Source organism: Pelodiscus sinensis, chromosome 28, assembly GCF_049634645.1.
Source record: "Pelodiscus sinensis isolate JC-2024 chromosome 28, ASM4963464v1, whole genome shotgun sequence".
Taxonomy (NCBI): domain Eukaryota; kingdom Metazoa; phylum Chordata; order Testudines; family Trionychidae; genus Pelodiscus; species Pelodiscus sinensis.
In genome coordinates this window covers 13,932,450-13,948,707 of record NC_134738.1, presented here as the reverse complement: position 1 = coordinate 13,948,707, position 16,258 = coordinate 13,932,450, and the positions used below count along the sequence as shown (strand labels likewise).

The following is a 16,258-nucleotide window of genomic DNA, read 5'->3' as shown; positions in this document are numbered from 1 at the left end:
ATGCATAGTGAGACGGATTTATCTGGTGGTTTGGTCCCATGGGGGATGCACACCTGGGTGCTGTGTCAAGTCCCTTTGACTGAGTCTTCCCAGAGCTGAGTGGATCTCAGTGTTTGTGCTGCTCTGCTGTGGGGCTGTGACCCCCAACTCTGAGATATTGCTGTGGGAGACCAGCGATTCTGGCCTACTGGGACAGGGTGATGTGAAGGCACCCCAGAGGGCAGGTAGGTGGAAACCCATCAGTGGAGAACCTCAAGGGCATCTCTGTGACCAAACCCACCACAGTCTGTGTCTCAGGGGGTAGAAGTAATCAGGAAGGAAGTGTATGAGCTTTCTACATCTACATTCCTGTCCTTGTGACAGCAGCATTAAAACAACTATGAGCTATGTCAAACGTAACTTCTTAAAAGTATCCTTTTTATATAAAAAAGTGGAAAATCTTAATGCTTTCCCTCTTGGAAATAGGCTAGATTCTTAATAAGAAACATGCATACTTCCACTACTAATAAAAATCTGCTCCTGTTTTAAGTGCAGAGCATAAATGTACAGCACAGGAGTTCAGAAATGATCCCTCATTATCAAAAAAGAGTATATAAAACAGAGCATTTTAAAGAGCTGTCACATTTTAAACATTGTTGGGGTAAAAATCATTAAGAATATCCTTCAGCTATGTTACAAAGTAATTTATCATTTTAAATCATTCCATTATTCAAACAAATTCACTTCGCTATTTTCTGTTCTGATTTTCATTCACCTTAGACAATAAAATACACGTGTCAGTTTTATATTAGTTTATGTGTACTGGCACAAGACTGCCACGTTTGGATTAAAATGCTGAGGAGAATATTCAAATACAAATTAAAGGATTTGGGGGGAAATGCTAACGGCATGAGAAAAACAACAGTTTCAAGTGGGATCTAAATACGATGGTTCTCTTCTTGGTCATGTATTATTTTTTCTAGGTTTCCAAGGTTTCCTTATCTTTAATAAGAAGATGTTCGGTGTGGTGGTGTTTTTCAGAGCTGACCTGAAAGTGATACTCCGGTATTCGGCACAATTATTTCTTAGCCAGAGATGAAAAAAATTATAGCAAACCTACAAACAATTAAGAAGCAGGAAAAAAAATCACTCAATATTATAAATTAAAGAAGCAAAACGGGTACTAATTTTGTTCCAGGAGGACAATGCGGCTTTTAAAAAGAAATGTTTATTCTTGCATTTCTGTTCAGAGCACTATTTTTTGTTTTCAAACAACAAACAAAAATGAAAAAAAGCCCACTTTCATCTCTTTTTTTTCCCTATTCTCTCCTTTTATGCAGAATTTCTTTCCCTTGGGAGAATGGAGATTCATGAAAAAGCCTCTGTGGATTTTTTTTTATTTTGGTTCTTTTGTATTTTTGTGCAATTCAACTGAAGATAACATTTGAAGACAAGCAATTATTATTTAATAAACTCCAGCTTCCAGATCCACAGGAAGCAGTGACTTTCTTAAAGCAGCATCTATGATTTTTTTTTAAACAGGGTGCCTATTTGTGGTAATCATAACCAATATTTCATTCCACCTCCTGACACTGTTACACAACATTTATTGAAAGCATATTTGATGGTAATGAAGTTTCTATTAACTATGATTAAGTTTCATAAAGCACCTGAAGATAATTTAAGATGTGCAGGAGCAGAAAACGAAACATTTGGTTTAGTACATTAGGAAATGTAATTGATTAAATTATCTAATTTACAATAAGTGCTTTCTATGAGCCATGGAGGGCACACTTTCTCCAGTTTGCCATTACAGTTTGTTAGGAGATAGCAAGGATTTCGCAAGCTTTTATTCTCTCTCTCCCTCTACTTTGCTCTCTTTTTGTACCCTCCAGCTACGGGAAATCTGTTTTTCCATGCAACCATTCTTATAGCATGTGAAAATCTTAACAGATATGAAATGAGTCAAAGCTAGAGGACCATGTAGATGGCTGTTCAGCAGAACAGGTTGTTTCTCAATTGTCTTCATAATTGAGTTTTTTAATCAGTGAGGATTCATTTAGTCTTAAACTAAGTCCCCTGTTTGAACTGCAACGAGCTGTATTTTATATAAGGATCATCTAACCTCATGGTGTAAAGCAGGGGTGGGTAATCAAATGGTGTCGGTTTGCCAGGTTTGCCCCTGGTGGGCCACTGGCACTATATTTACTGCATAGTTGCAGGTACCAGCGATTGCAGGTCCCATTGGCTGCAGATCACCATTCCCAGCAAATGGGAGCAGCAGGAATGAGAGCAGACTGGGAAACGGCTCCCCTTAGCTCCCATTGGCCAGAAACGACAATCTCCAGCCAATGGGAGCTGTAATTGCTGATACCTGCAGTCATGCAGGCAAACATAGTGGTGGGGGCCAGCCAGAGCTACTCATGGCAGATAGAATCCAGCCTGTGGGTTGGTATTTGCCCACCACCGTCTTAAAGAAACACCATTTAATTGCCCTAGGAGCCTCATGCACTAAAATTGACTCCATTAAGATTTTTAATCAATCAGAAATTAAGCAGTTGGACTTATTCTCTTTTAGAGTAGGAAGTGCACAGATAAAAAAAGAATGCAACAGTTGCTCTAAAGAAGTTGTAAAGTAGATTGCAGAAGGGGGATCGTCCCTTGAAAATAAATGTAGAAGGGTGTGAAAATTCAAGCTAACCATGGAATGATTTACAGTTTTGGAAAATCCATAGAAATATTTCATAATTGGAAGAAACACACCATATTCGAGGATTCTGTGCAAACCAAGCAATAACACATTCCTAGCTAGGAGGCTAATTATTCTTTAGTATAAAAAATAATAATTATAATTAATTATTATATTATTTTTGAAGCTACTAGATTATGGTCTCCTGATCTGTGATTCTTTTATAATGCTTGTTTTTTTAACATAGCAAAATACTACGAAATGTATTTACTTGAACTTGTTTTATGACCCCCATAAAAATTAACCATCAATTTGACATCTCTATATATACTGTACATAGGTCTAAGAATACATAGCTTGGGTCGGAATATCCCAAGCATCGCCAAATAAATAGATGCCCAAACCCTACTGAATTTTCAACAGGATTTCAGTACCTAATTCACTTAGGCTCCTTATAAAATGTGGCCTTTAAATCTGGGAATTTCAGATAAATAATATGCGCTTCACAGGAAGAATTTAAAGAAATTTAAAGAAAATGTTACTCATTCAGACTCAGAACTAGCATGTGCCAGAAAGCAGATTTTTCCCAACAACAAAACTATCTTAAAAATAGATCAAAATACAGTAATTCCTCGTTTAACACTATAGATATATTTCAGAAAATGGTCATGCTAAGAGAAAACGTGTTATGCGGGGTCAATTTTCCCATTGAAAATAATGGAAAAGGTGGGGGCTGCGTTTCAAGCGGTGGTGTCTGTTGAGACCGGGACATAAGGTTGGGGGAGAAAGGGGATTGGGTTACAGCAGGAAGGGGAGGTGTTTGGTTCTGGGGAAGGGAAGAGGAGGAGAGGGGAGGGGGATTGGGTTGGGAGTATGCCCCTGTGACGGGTCTGCCAGGACCTGCACTGCGTCCGGCGAAGGAGAGTCCCTGGGGAACGACATGGCGAGCGGTGAACCCTCCTCCGCTTTGCAGGGAGGCGGGGGAAACCCCGTGCAGCCGCTAGCAACGGGCCAGCTGGGGAAATCGTGTTATTCCGGAGACGGTTGGGTAATTCAAAAAACGTTCCCTAAAAACAAAATCGTGCTATTGCGAAAACGTGTTAAGCGGGCACGTATTAAATGAGGAATTACTGTATCTTCACTGAAATTCTGGACATTTGGGGGATGTTTTTAAAAAAAGAAAACCTAAAAGCTTAAAAAAATTCAGCTGGTTGGGCAATTATTTTTTCTTTCTACAGATCCTTTTTTAATCATAAAATCACAATCGCTCTGAAGAGAAACTCCAAGATACGCATTACTGCAGAAAGGACCAGGCTTTGCTTCCCAGCTCCTGAGGAATAATCACTTTTTTTTACATTTAATGCAAAATATTTGATTACTAACAGGAGGCTTTTATTAATCCATTTGCCTTTCGTACAACTTTGTTTTATTTAGCTCCTAAACAAATAAAGCAGAATGAAAGACAAAATGAAAAAAATATATATTTACAAGACAAAAAAACAACTTACTTTGGGGTTTTATTTCATGAAGAGGTTTTTTATCTATAAGAGAGAGAGGGAGAGAGAGAAAGAGAGAGAAAGTTGCACTTAATAAATTTACATGGAGCGTATCTATTTCCTATATCACTTTCTGTCGCTCTAGAAATGAAGTGTAATTCGAAATAGCGCTAACTGAAAATAGAGCCATAACGTGATTATGCAAATGAAGAGCGGGATATTTAAATCCCAGCTTAATTTGCAATTTCAGTACACTACATTTGTATCCCTATTTCAAAATAGGGAGCAAGTGTAGACATACCCAAAGGTTGTTTTAGAGATCACATCCTCATTACTGGACCTCAATGGATAATTTTGTATCACTGACAATTAACAGACTTTGAAATATAGCTGTTCTGGCCTCTCCTAAATACTCTACAAAGTTCTTCACCGTAAACTTGTTCTCCTAACCAAGTGTGTACGCTTTTGTCATTAATATCTGTCTTCATGTCATGTCCCATGACAGACAACCGGTGAAATTTTTGCACTTTGGCTATAACTGACTTGATTGAATACTCCATAGCATACTCACGGTATGGTTCCGTGCACACTATGGGGTAACTTGTTACGGGTACTTGATCGGAGCCCAAAACCCCCAAGTATTTTGGAAGTGATTGGGCCAAAAATAGATGAGTTCAGAAAAAAAAATCTGTGCTGTTGAAGTAAAATAGAATTGATGACCAAGGAATAATTTCCTCTATGATACGTGTTTATACAAGCATTTAAAACAAGGTCATTTTAACTTTCCAGATGCTTGAAAAGGTTAAACACAATCTGCAACTCCTCTGAATGTGGAAAATAGAAAAAAACCAAGATTGTATTGCTGAAGACAGGTTGATCAATCATTTGCCAAACATACTGTATACTCCAGCAAAGACAGAAGGGGTGTATCAAAATAACACCAAGAATTGAGACTGCATAAGTTCATAGGCACTTATATTTAGAAGTCCTATTCATGTGCCAGCCTTGCTCACTGTACAGTGCCCTTTCAAGCATCAACATTCATGCTATTTAGCACTGTGTAAACCTAGCCTTGTACTCTTAATGGAAAGGGAGAAATTAATTCTGGAGTACCATATTTAGGTCAAAATCCAAAATTGATTTAGTTTGGTAAACGTTAAGTGAATTTCTCTCTCTAGCTCCTATGTTTCTATTAGGCCATGGCGCCACACAGAATTATTTCCAGTCCAGTTTTAAACACCACCAGCAACTGCCCTTGTGAGACGTTTTCTACAGGTTGAATCTCTCTGATCCAGCACCCTCGGGACCTGACCAGTGCTGAACCAGGAAATTTACCAAGTCATGGGAGGTCGATATTGTCTAGCAGCATTACCAACGCTTCCACTTCTTAGTGGCCTTTTAGGAGACATTTAGAGGCAAATTAAAGCTAACCAACAGTACAGAAGACCTGAGCAGCAGGACTGGTGGCTGTAAACAAACTTTATGGGACCAAAGGAAACTGGGCCACGCTCATGATAAGAGGACTTCCGGCTAACTAAAATCATGCCAGTTCATGGATGTGGCCAGACCATAGTGTGCTGGACTAGTGAGGTTCAACCTGTAGTGATGAGATGGAACAGTTTCCTGATAATTCTGCCCCATTTTAACCATACCAGTTTACTGTAACCTATCTCCCTTCTAAGTTTTAGACTCCTTAAATAGCTAATATTTAGCCTGGCTTCTCTTGCTTATTTTAAATGAGAGCTGGATAAGCAACAGGCATGGACATCTTCAGAAAAGCATATTCCCTATTTCCATGGTTTAGATTCAATTTTTTGGAGGGAAGATCTTTATGCTGCTACTTTATTCCTTGTTCCTCCTCAAGGGTTTCACATCCCGGAGAACCATTGTTTTCATTAAGAAATGAACATTCAAGGATTCTACCTAAAGCCAACCAAGAATCCATCAGCTCCACAAATAAACTCATAGAGATCCATCATCTTCCTTTCAAGTGCAAACAGATGGACATCATACCCTAACCCAGTGGTCCCCAACGTTTTGGGGCTGCTGGGCGCCTGGGGGCGGGGCCGCTCATGTGCTGGGCTTACGGGGGCGGGGCCGCTCACAAGCCACGTGACTGGGGGCGGGGCTAAGCATGCGCTGCACACCCGGGGCCGGCACCGGTATGCGCCGTGCGCCCGGGGCCAGGGCCGGCATCAGAATGCGCCGCACGCCCGGGGCCAGGGGCTACCCAGGTGTTGTGCACCCGGGGCTGGCACCGGCGCGCGGCGCACTAGGGGCAGGGGCTGCCCATGCGCCTGGGGCTGGCACCTGCCGCACGCCCGGGAGTGAGGCCAGCCCAGATTGCTCTGCGGGCGCACATAAATGGCCCAGCAGGCGCCATGGCGCCCGCGGGCACCGCACTAGGGACCACTGCCCTAACCTTATGTCTACACTACAGCATTATTTCAAAATATCTAATTTCAAAATAAAGCGTCTACACACAAAATGCATTTCGAAATAGCTTTTTGCTATTCCTAAATAGCACGTCCGCACTGATTGGATGCTGAATCACATTTAAGGCCAGCAGGGCACCCTGGGGAGGGCTGGCGGCCCCCTATTTCGAAGTAAGCATCTACACAGCGCTTATTTCGAAATAGCAATTTCAAAATTGGCGCTATTCCTCATGGAATAAGGTTTACGAATTTCGAAATAAGCCCTCCACTATTTTGAGTTAATTTCGAAATAGCAGTTGGCTTGTGTAGACGCTAGGAAAGTTATTTCGAAATAACTTTGCTTTGTAGACATACCCTAAGGGCCTAAGGGTGAAAAACCCACTACAATCTACATATCCCATGGATTACAGCCATACATGTTTTGCTAGTCTATAAAGTGCTACCAGACCTTTTGTTGTTTTTTCAAGAATCAGAGGAGAGGTTGGGAAGAAAGGAGGCATTTAAGGACTGAAAGATGCTTCCTCTATATCACTTCCAGCTTCTCCTGCCTGGGACTGATCCGAGAACCTGAGAGTCAGCCCCTGATTGGTCACTACAATCATCACTGAATGAATAAAAGTTTGAAAACTCTCTCTCAGGATTAGAACTTTTCCTACCTGCTGGGGGCTATATGCAACATAAGTTTCCCACCTTGCCTTTGTAAGAGTCCATACTTGTTAACCACAGAAATGTTTCATTTCTATTTTTGCCTCATGAAAGGAACAAAGTTAACAACTTGTGCCTGAGATAAATAACCTCCGAGAGATTAGTTTTCTGAAGCACTGCACTGCATTTCCTCCGCAATTCCCTGTGGGATGTAAAGCGGAGCTGGAAAGACACAAGCATATGAAGAGAAATAAAAAAACCCAGACAGGATAATTGCATCAATTCCTATTAGCTGAGAAAGCAATTATGGCCCTAAAAATAATTTGACATAACTATATACATACAGAATGACCTATCAAGGAGTCACACTCCAAGATGAAAGAAACAAGAGACACTTAATATTTCAGTCTAATTGAACACACACATATGGAGATTCAAGTTTTGGAAGAAACGCATGCTCCCTGCCACCTGCCATCCCTTCAAAACCAGGAGAGCAACCTATTTAAAACCTAAAGCACATCGTGGGTCAGAGCTGATCTCAGCTCCACTGATATAAATCTGGAGTAAATCCTTTTAAATCCATGGGGCTCAGTCTCCTTTGTCTTACAACAGCTTGGCAGGATCAACTTTCAGTACAGCTACTCGTTATAGAGAATGAGAACACTCTCTACTAATAATATAGAGAATTGGCTTCAAATTGTGCTACTTCAGATTTATTCCTAGACAACATCAAGGGACACGTCTCTAACCCCCATGGTGGGGGAGCAATCACTAATGGCTGCATCAAAAAAAAATCTGTTTCCTTAACTCCTTTTCTTCTTGCAAAAGGAGTGGTAGTCCATAATCTAGACCAGGGCTACTCAACTTTGGAAGCCCTGGGGGCCACAATGATACTCACAGCACATGCCAAGGGCCACAATTGAAGTGTGGTTGCATATACATGCAAATATATGCAAATAGCTTCTTTCACACTGACGGGCATGCATATAAAGATTAAGCCTTAAGCCACGGCACTGGACCCAAACGTGGCCAGTGTGAGCCAGTCAGAACTTCTGTTCCAGCCAGCCCGTCCGCTTGTGTCTTTCAACGCTCACCCCGCCTAGGACATGCCTTGCCGTTGGGGAGTGTATTGCCAGTGGAGGTGCCACGTTCAAAGGATCCCACCCTCGGGCTGCATGTTGAGCCCTGTGTAAACCCAAACCGCACCGTGGGCCACAAACAAATGGGCCACAGGCTGCATGTTGAGCAGTCCTGATCTAGAACATAAAAATTTTGCGTGGAAATCAACCAAATACAGATTTTCCCCCAGCTTGCAGTCTAGTCTGTGCCAGCCAAGAGTTTAATTCTGATCATTTTAAATAATATCACTTTGATGTCAATACATGCATTCCCAATAGTCTTCTATTTTAAACGCCTATTAATTTTAGTAATCTAGTGTTCACCATTCATCCCATTTTTCCTTTTCAAATAGCTAGTTCTTTTTCATTGTCTAAGCTGCACTGAACACCATGTTTGCTCATTCAAATGCATGAAATAGAAATAATTGTCGTGGCGACTTGCTCCCAACAATGGCTATTAACTCCCCCCAAGCAAACAAACAAATCCCCAGCCCATTCCCATATGGTAAAATTATATTAAAAATATTCACATAAGGTTTTTAAACCTTATTCTCCCACTGTCACCGAATTTTTCTTTTTAAATAAAACCTGCCTTTAGATCCTAAAGTATTGCACAATGTTCCTTAAAGGGCTTCTCATTCAAAGTCGTTGTGTACACTCTTTTACAGGCATTGTAAATCATAGGGTCATAGAACCATAAGGCTAGAAGGGCCCACAGGGTCATCCCGTCAAATCCCCTGCCAACATTCAGGATTTGCTGTATCTAAACCATCCAAGATAGATGACTATCCTTGAAAACCTCAATGAAGGAGATTTCACAACTTCCCCAGGCAATTTGTTCTATTGTCCTACTGGTTTTATAGTTAGGAAGGTTCCCTCCCTCTCCTCCTCCCACCCGAGATCCAATCGAAATATGGCAGGCTGTAGTTTGAGCCTACTGTCTGCTGCTTGTCATCTGTGGCAAGAGACCAAATGACTGCTTCTTTTTCAAAGCATCCTTTCAAGTATCATATCCCCTCTTCTCCGTACTAAAATACCCAGCACCTTCAGCCTTTGCTCCTGGGGCTTGTCTTCCAGCCTTTTGATCATTTGCGTTGGTCCCCTCTGGATGCTTTCCAGTTTCTCCACATCCTTTCTATATAACGGCGACCAAAATTGGACACAGTTGTCCAACGGAGATCTAAACAGTGCCAAGCGGCATGGTACTATTACCTTCCATGACTTACAGGCCATGCCTCTGCTAACGCAACCCAAATTACATTTGCTTTGGTTTTTCCTCCCTCGTTTTTTTGTTTGTTTTTTTGCAGCATTGCACTGTAGAGTCACACCAAGTCCTCTTTGCAGAAATCTGATCTGCTTCAGAGATGTAAGATTTTTGCTATGCTACAGTTTATTCCCAGACCTCTCTGTTTAGTTACTTACAGGTTGAACCTCTCTAGTCGGCACCTCAGCAGTGCAGAGCTAGGGAATTTGCTGAACCATGGGAGGTTGCTATTGTCTAGGAGCATTACCAACACTTCCACTGCTTGCGGAGCTCTTAGGCTACGTCTAGACTGCAGGCTTCTTTCAGAAGAGGTCTTCCGAAAAAACGTCTTCCAGTGCCAAAGCACATCAAAAAAGTGATCTGCTTTTTTGAAAGATAACGTTCACACTGAATGGATGCTATCTTACATTTAAGCTGTGATTACTATAGATGGAGTGACCACCAGGGCACCTGTGCTTTTTCCTCTTCCTTCTTCTTTCGAAAAAACTCCCTCTTCCCCATCCACACACGCCTTTTTCCAAAAGAGTTCTTTTGGGAAAAGGCTTCTTCCTCATAGAAAGGGGTTTGCCAGTGTTGGAAAACCCCCTCTGTTCTTTCATTTTTTTTCAAAAGAATGCGATTTCAGTGTGGACATAAATGACGTTTTTTCAGAAAAACATTTGTTTTTCTGAAAAAAACTCTATAGTGGAGCTATACCCTCTGAAGACAATTGGGGGTAAATTACTGTTAAGTAACAGCACAGAACACTGAGAACAAGGACTGGTGGCTGTAAACAAACTTTATGGGACTATGGGAAACTAGGCAACACATCCGGCTATCTAGAATCATGCCAGACCATGGGTGTTGCCGGACCAGAGAGTTCTGGACTAGAGAGGTTCAACCTGCACTGGCTACAAAGGTTTGCATTGTTTTCACAGAAAAGAATTGTATAAAGAAAGCAAATGTATAGAGGCAATGCCTCTAAATGTTAAGCCACATGGAAGTGGGGAAAGGAAAGAGCCTGGAAGCAATTATACTCCAGTGAATTATTTTTTTTCCTGCTCAGTGTGATGCAATTAGCCAGACAAGGTCAAGATTCTAAAATTATTATTTGTGCTGCAGGAGCGGCAGTGGGCTCTAGGCACGGACCATGTTCCCATCATGCGAGGCACTCTATGAAACAGAATGAGAGGATGGTCCCTGTCCCAGAGAATTTACAAACCAATTAAAAGTCAACTAACGAAAATTAAGTAAATAAATCAGGTCATTACTGAACAAACATTCTTGCCCAGTCACGGCTACTGAGCAGCCGCTGTGAAAGGAACTTCTTTCCAGTTTTTAGTTAGCTCAGTGGCTCTCAAACTTTTTGGCCTGCGGCCCATCCTGCTCAATACAGACCTTTCTGCGGAGCACCAGCCAACCACCTGGGATGATGAAAAGGAAGCAGGAAGGAGTGGTGGTGAGGGGTCAGGGAAGAAGCAGGGGTGAAGGAGCGAGGTGAGGGTGTAAGGTCTGGAGGGAGAGAGATGGTGGCGCTTACCTGGCTTTGTGCCTGCTACCACTCCCAGGCACCACCCCTGCCTCTGCACTGCTCCCATTGGCCATGATTCCAGCCAATGGGAGCAGCGGGGAAAACCTCCAGCTGAGCTGTTTCCTGTGCTGCCGTTCCCTATCTGGAGAGGGAGGGCGAGCAACAGCATGCAGAGTTACTTCCTTCTGCAAGCTGAATCTGGCTCACAGGGGGCTCACCTCCTCTTTTGCCCACAGCGGGAAGTTGGCACTGGTGCTTCAACCTCAGAGTGGGGGGAGGCTGGAACATTAGCACAGGCTCCCCGCTGGGGGTGGGGGGCAAGTCCTGAGCTCATGGCCGGACCACACTTTGAGAACCACCGAGTGAGATAAATGTCCATATCGTAAACCCCCATCAATGCCATTAACTGATACCACTGCTGGGGAAAGAGGGGGGCTGAATAGGCCTGGGATATGAACCTCCTTTTACCCCTGAGAAATAGAGTTCTTCCTGCTACGCACTGGGGCACATTAATGGGGTGGGTCTGTGGATAAGGCAAAACCAGCTGAAACTGCACCATATCTTCTGGGGAGAAACAGAGGACTTGCAGGGCTGTCAATATGACATCTTTCACTTAAATATAGTAAGAGAAAAAATAAATACCGTGTCCATGCAGGACAATCTGGTCTTATCTCTCACTTGGAGCACACTGCACTTTTAAATTATTATTATTAATTACTTATTATTACTAATGATCATCATCTTATTTCCTGACAAGGAAGATAGTTTGGCAACAGGTTCTTTGTATTCTGAAGTTTCCTTGCTTTCAATCACAATGATAGAATTTCCACAACTCAAATCTCTGCAAAATCAAAGGTGCTAATCTCTTCTAAAGGAAATCTGTTTTATCTTCAGGACAACAAAGCTGTTGGAAAAAGTGTAGCTTTTTCAACAGGTTTGTAGCTGTTGGAAAAAGTGGGAAGAGTCAAACTTTTTTTTTTCTATGAGTTTAGGTAACATGCACCATTCGGAACAGCCCACATCCCAAGAACCTTCTGTTTTTGCTGATGGGATTTATAAACCAGCTCTTTTCTAAAGCTGCAGTCCTTACAGATTCTAGTCGGAATGCCAAAGAAAGGTACCTCAGCAGAGGTGTATGAGGGTTAAAGGTGGGTCCTTAAGAGAAAGACTCACAAAGCACATTTTGGTCAATTAACGAAAGCACCTCAGTGTGTGAGATTCAGACTCGGACGGGTTTTCGTTCTTTGATATGGAAAATACTCCCACTTGAAGTGTGTCTAGTCTCTCAACATGAGAACTTGGACAGTTCAGAGGCTAAGAAACAAGTCCAAGTTTACTGGGTGTATCCCTGCTCAGCCCCGGGGTTGGACTAGATACCTCCTGAAGTTTCTTCCAACCCTGATCTTCTGTGACTCTATCTAAAAAGAAAACAAACTTGGTTTGTTTTCCAACTCACTCATTTCACTCCTCGAGTTCCTGATTATCACAATAAATGGGCAGCTTTGGGAACAAAGGGACAAGGCGAGGTGGCACTAATGGTTCATAGATATGTAACTGAATTCAACGGAGGAACAAACTTGTTAATTTCTCATTTATGTCAAGAATATGCAGCTGTTCCTGAGTTTCTGCACTTCTAGGCTGATATTTCAGATGCAGCATTGATTTTTTTCTTGTTTCCTTCGTTGTTATCACGGCAATCATAATATGCTAAATGCTTTCCAAGCATTCAAAAAAGGGTCAAGATCTTGTTACAATGAGGTCACCATTAAAATGCAGAGCCCAAATCAGCCCTTGGTTATACCTGCAACATCTTATTGGGTTACAAAGATGCAAAGGAGCACTAATCTGACCTGGAATATCTAAGGAATCAACAAGATACATGTTGGTTCTTCACCCATTTAATCCCAAGACAAGGTGAAAAGCATAAGGATGTGTTCCGATACGGTGAGATACATTTCGCTATGACTCACTGGAGCACAATTTTATACGTACAGAGAATTTTGACAGCGCTCACCAGAATCACCTGGTGCTGTACAGATGAAATGTGTCTGGCCTGCACAGGTTACATTTCCTAAACCCAGGTAAATTATTCACTATGGGCCTAACCCAGAGGCTCTTGATGCCAGATTGAGCCTCATAATTGACTTCAGGGGGCTTTGCCTCAGGCCATAACGAGGAGCCAAGAGTCAAGTGAATTTCAAATTGGCAGATACACAACTCCTGGAAAATGAATTCCAACTTCTGAGCAGTTTTCAGCCATGAGACAGCTGCATGTGAGGCATGGTGCTGCATTCTAGAGCCCCACGCCACAGGACAGCTTTCCGAGGGAAATGCAGATCGCTGTTCATGCAACGGGTTATTGTCGCAACCCCTACCTTGAATGCAAAGCCCTTCGGTGCAATTCTCAGATTCCTGACTCAAGCCCTCGCAGAATTTTCCCCCATTCCGTGGCGGTGGAGCTGTACATTCCCGAATTCTCAAATGCTCACATTCCGGGCTGCAGACGGACCATTCGCTCCACTCTTCCCAACTACCGTCCACTAAACAGGAAGAAAAACACACATTATCCATATGAGTTAAATGACCAGCTGGTATGATTAGATTCTGCTGAATTCCACTGGCTGTTGAGGTGGTCTAAAGATACCTAAGAACCCTGCTCAACTGGAGAACAAACTATTAAACTCAAGAGATGTGTGTTCAGGTTTGTGTGTTTCTGGATAAGACCAACAGAATACTGGTTTTAAAGATGCAGGCTGTGCTGTGTGACATGTATCTAGCATCTATTATCCAGAAAGATCCTACAGACCTTTAGGGTTCTAGTTTTGTGCATATAACATGGGAGACATATAATCCACCACTGAAATGGAGCCACCTCTGAGGTAGAACACAGCATCTTTCAAAGGCTATATCTATACTTGTGTTTTTGGCAGTAAAACTTGTCTCAATGTCTAGTTGGTGGTCCATGTCAAGTGGAGGGCCCCAAGGATCGGTTCTTAGGCTGGTTTTGTTCAACATCTTTATTAATGACCTGGATGAGGGGATGGATTGCTCCCTCAGCAAGTTTGCAGATGACACTAAGCTAGGGGGAGAGGTAAATACCTTGGCGGGCAGGGATAGGGTTGAGAGTGTCCTAAACAGATTAGAGGATTGAGCCAAAAGAAATCTGATGAGGTTCAACAAGGACAAGTGCAGAGTCCTGCATTTGGGATGGAAGAATCCTAAGTATTGTTAGAGGCTGGGGACCGAGTGGCTAAGCGGCAGTTTGGAAAAAAAGGACTTGGGGATGACACTGGATGAGAAACTGGATATGAGTCAATGGCATGCTCTTGTAGCCAAGAAGGCCAATGGCATATTAGGTTGCATTAGGAGGAGCATTGTCAGCAAATCTAGAGAAGTTATTATTCCCCTTTATTTGGCACTGGGGAGGCCACATTTGGAGTTCTGGGGCCCCATTATAGAAAGGGATGTGGATGCATTGGAGAGGGTCCAGTGGAGGGCAACCAAAATGAGGAGGGATCTGGAGCACACGACCTACTAGGCGAGGCTGAGGGATTTGGGCTTATTTAGTCTGCAGAAGAGAAAAGTGAGGGGGGATTTGATAGCAGCCTTCAACTTCCTGAAGGGAGGTTCCAAAGAGTATGGAGAGGCTGTTCTCTGTAGTGGTAGATGGCAGAACAAGGAGCAATGGTCTCAAGTTGCAGTGAGGGAGTCTAGGCTGGATATTAGGAAAAACGATTTCCCAAGGAGGGCGAGGAAGCACTGGGATGGGTTCCCTAGGAAGGGGGTGGAATCTCCATCCCTAGGTGTGTTTAAATCCCGGCTTAACAAAGCCTTGGCTGGGATGATTGAGTTGGGGTTGGCCCTGCTTGGGGCAGGAGGGCTGGACTCAATGACACCTGAGGTCTCTTCCAGCCCTGCGATTCCATGATTTTATGAACTTACCTTGCTCAGGGGTGTGAAAAGAACCACTCCTGACCTACATATGTTACACAGACAGAGGCGCCGGTGTGGACAGTGCTACCTCGGCAGGAGATGCTCTCCCACACAAGGTAACTACCATCATGTGTCAAGACTGGTTTAATTTGTGCCAACAGTGGGGCTGTCTCCCATCACCGTAGAGTGGCTGTGCTAGCGCTCTTACAATGGCTCAGCCACTGTGACGCCACTAGTGCAGACACAGCATAAACAGAGCACTGCAGAAGCACCTAACAGTTCAGGACAGGAAGTAAACACCACCTACAGCCAGTGAAAAAACGCAAGAGGGACTCTGATGGATATGTCCACATAATGCAGCTATTAGCTCCTTGTGCTCATCCAAAATTCAGCTCCAAGGGGGCTGGTATGTGGAGGCTTCACACAGGAACAGAACTGACATTTACAAAAACAGCACAGATGGCTTTGGTGGCTTCCCTTCAATGCCCTGAGTGAGATCTGGACTCAGTATGCCTCTGTCTTATCTTTTCTCCATCCCTGCTCACATCTAAAAAGTATCCCAGGGGTATGTCTATACAGCCAAGTTATTTCGGGACACCAGCGGTATTCCAAAATAGCCACCTCTCGTCTTTTAAACTCGTCTGCTATTTTGAAATATAGCAGACACGTTATTTTGCCATCCCTGTAAATTTGATTCTACAAGGAGTAAAGGATGGCTCAAAGTAGCGCTTTATTTCGAAATTTGGCGCTGTGTAGATAGTGTCAAATGCCAAAATAAGCTATTTTGAAATAGGCTCGAAATAAGCTACGTAATTTGCATATTTTATTTTGCGTTTTGGGTGCTGTGTAGACACACCCCCTTGGTCCCATCTACACATCTCACACATAACTTAGATGAGAGGAAAGTTAGAAGAACATAAGATTCTTTTAAATCCCAGATCAGTAAATGCTGGGTCCAAAGCCCATCAAAGTTAATGAAAAGAATCCCACTTTAAAGGAGATTAGTCAGGCCACAAAAAGAGTTAATCTTAAAATTACACACACACCCATTTACCCCCGTGTTGGGCATCCTCCATTCCCCTAAAATCATACAAATACAGCCTGTTCCCGACTTAGGAACCGGTTACGGAGCAAGCAATTGGTCGTAACTCTGTTCGTTCGTAAGTCAGACCCCATAGAGTTACACGTG

At 42.8% G+C, this 16,258-nt stretch overlaps 1 protein-coding gene across 1 annotated transcript in view; it reads right to left on the bottom strand.

Moving 5' to 3' along the window:
* Positions 1 to 16,258, bottom strand: part of UNC5D (unc-5 netrin receptor D) — a 359,887-nt gene that overhangs the window by 83,498 nt on the left and 260,131 nt on the right. Inside the window, exons 10-11 of the mRNA XM_075910658.1 lie at positions 13,512 to 13,676; positions 4,177 to 4,209 (exon numbers count right to left, since the gene is read on the bottom strand). Of these exons, the coding sequence (XP_075766773.1) occupies positions 4,177 to 4,209; positions 13,512 to 13,676 (198 nt within the window). The remainder of the gene's footprint in view (positions 1 to 4,176; positions 4,210 to 13,511; positions 13,677 to 16,258) is intronic.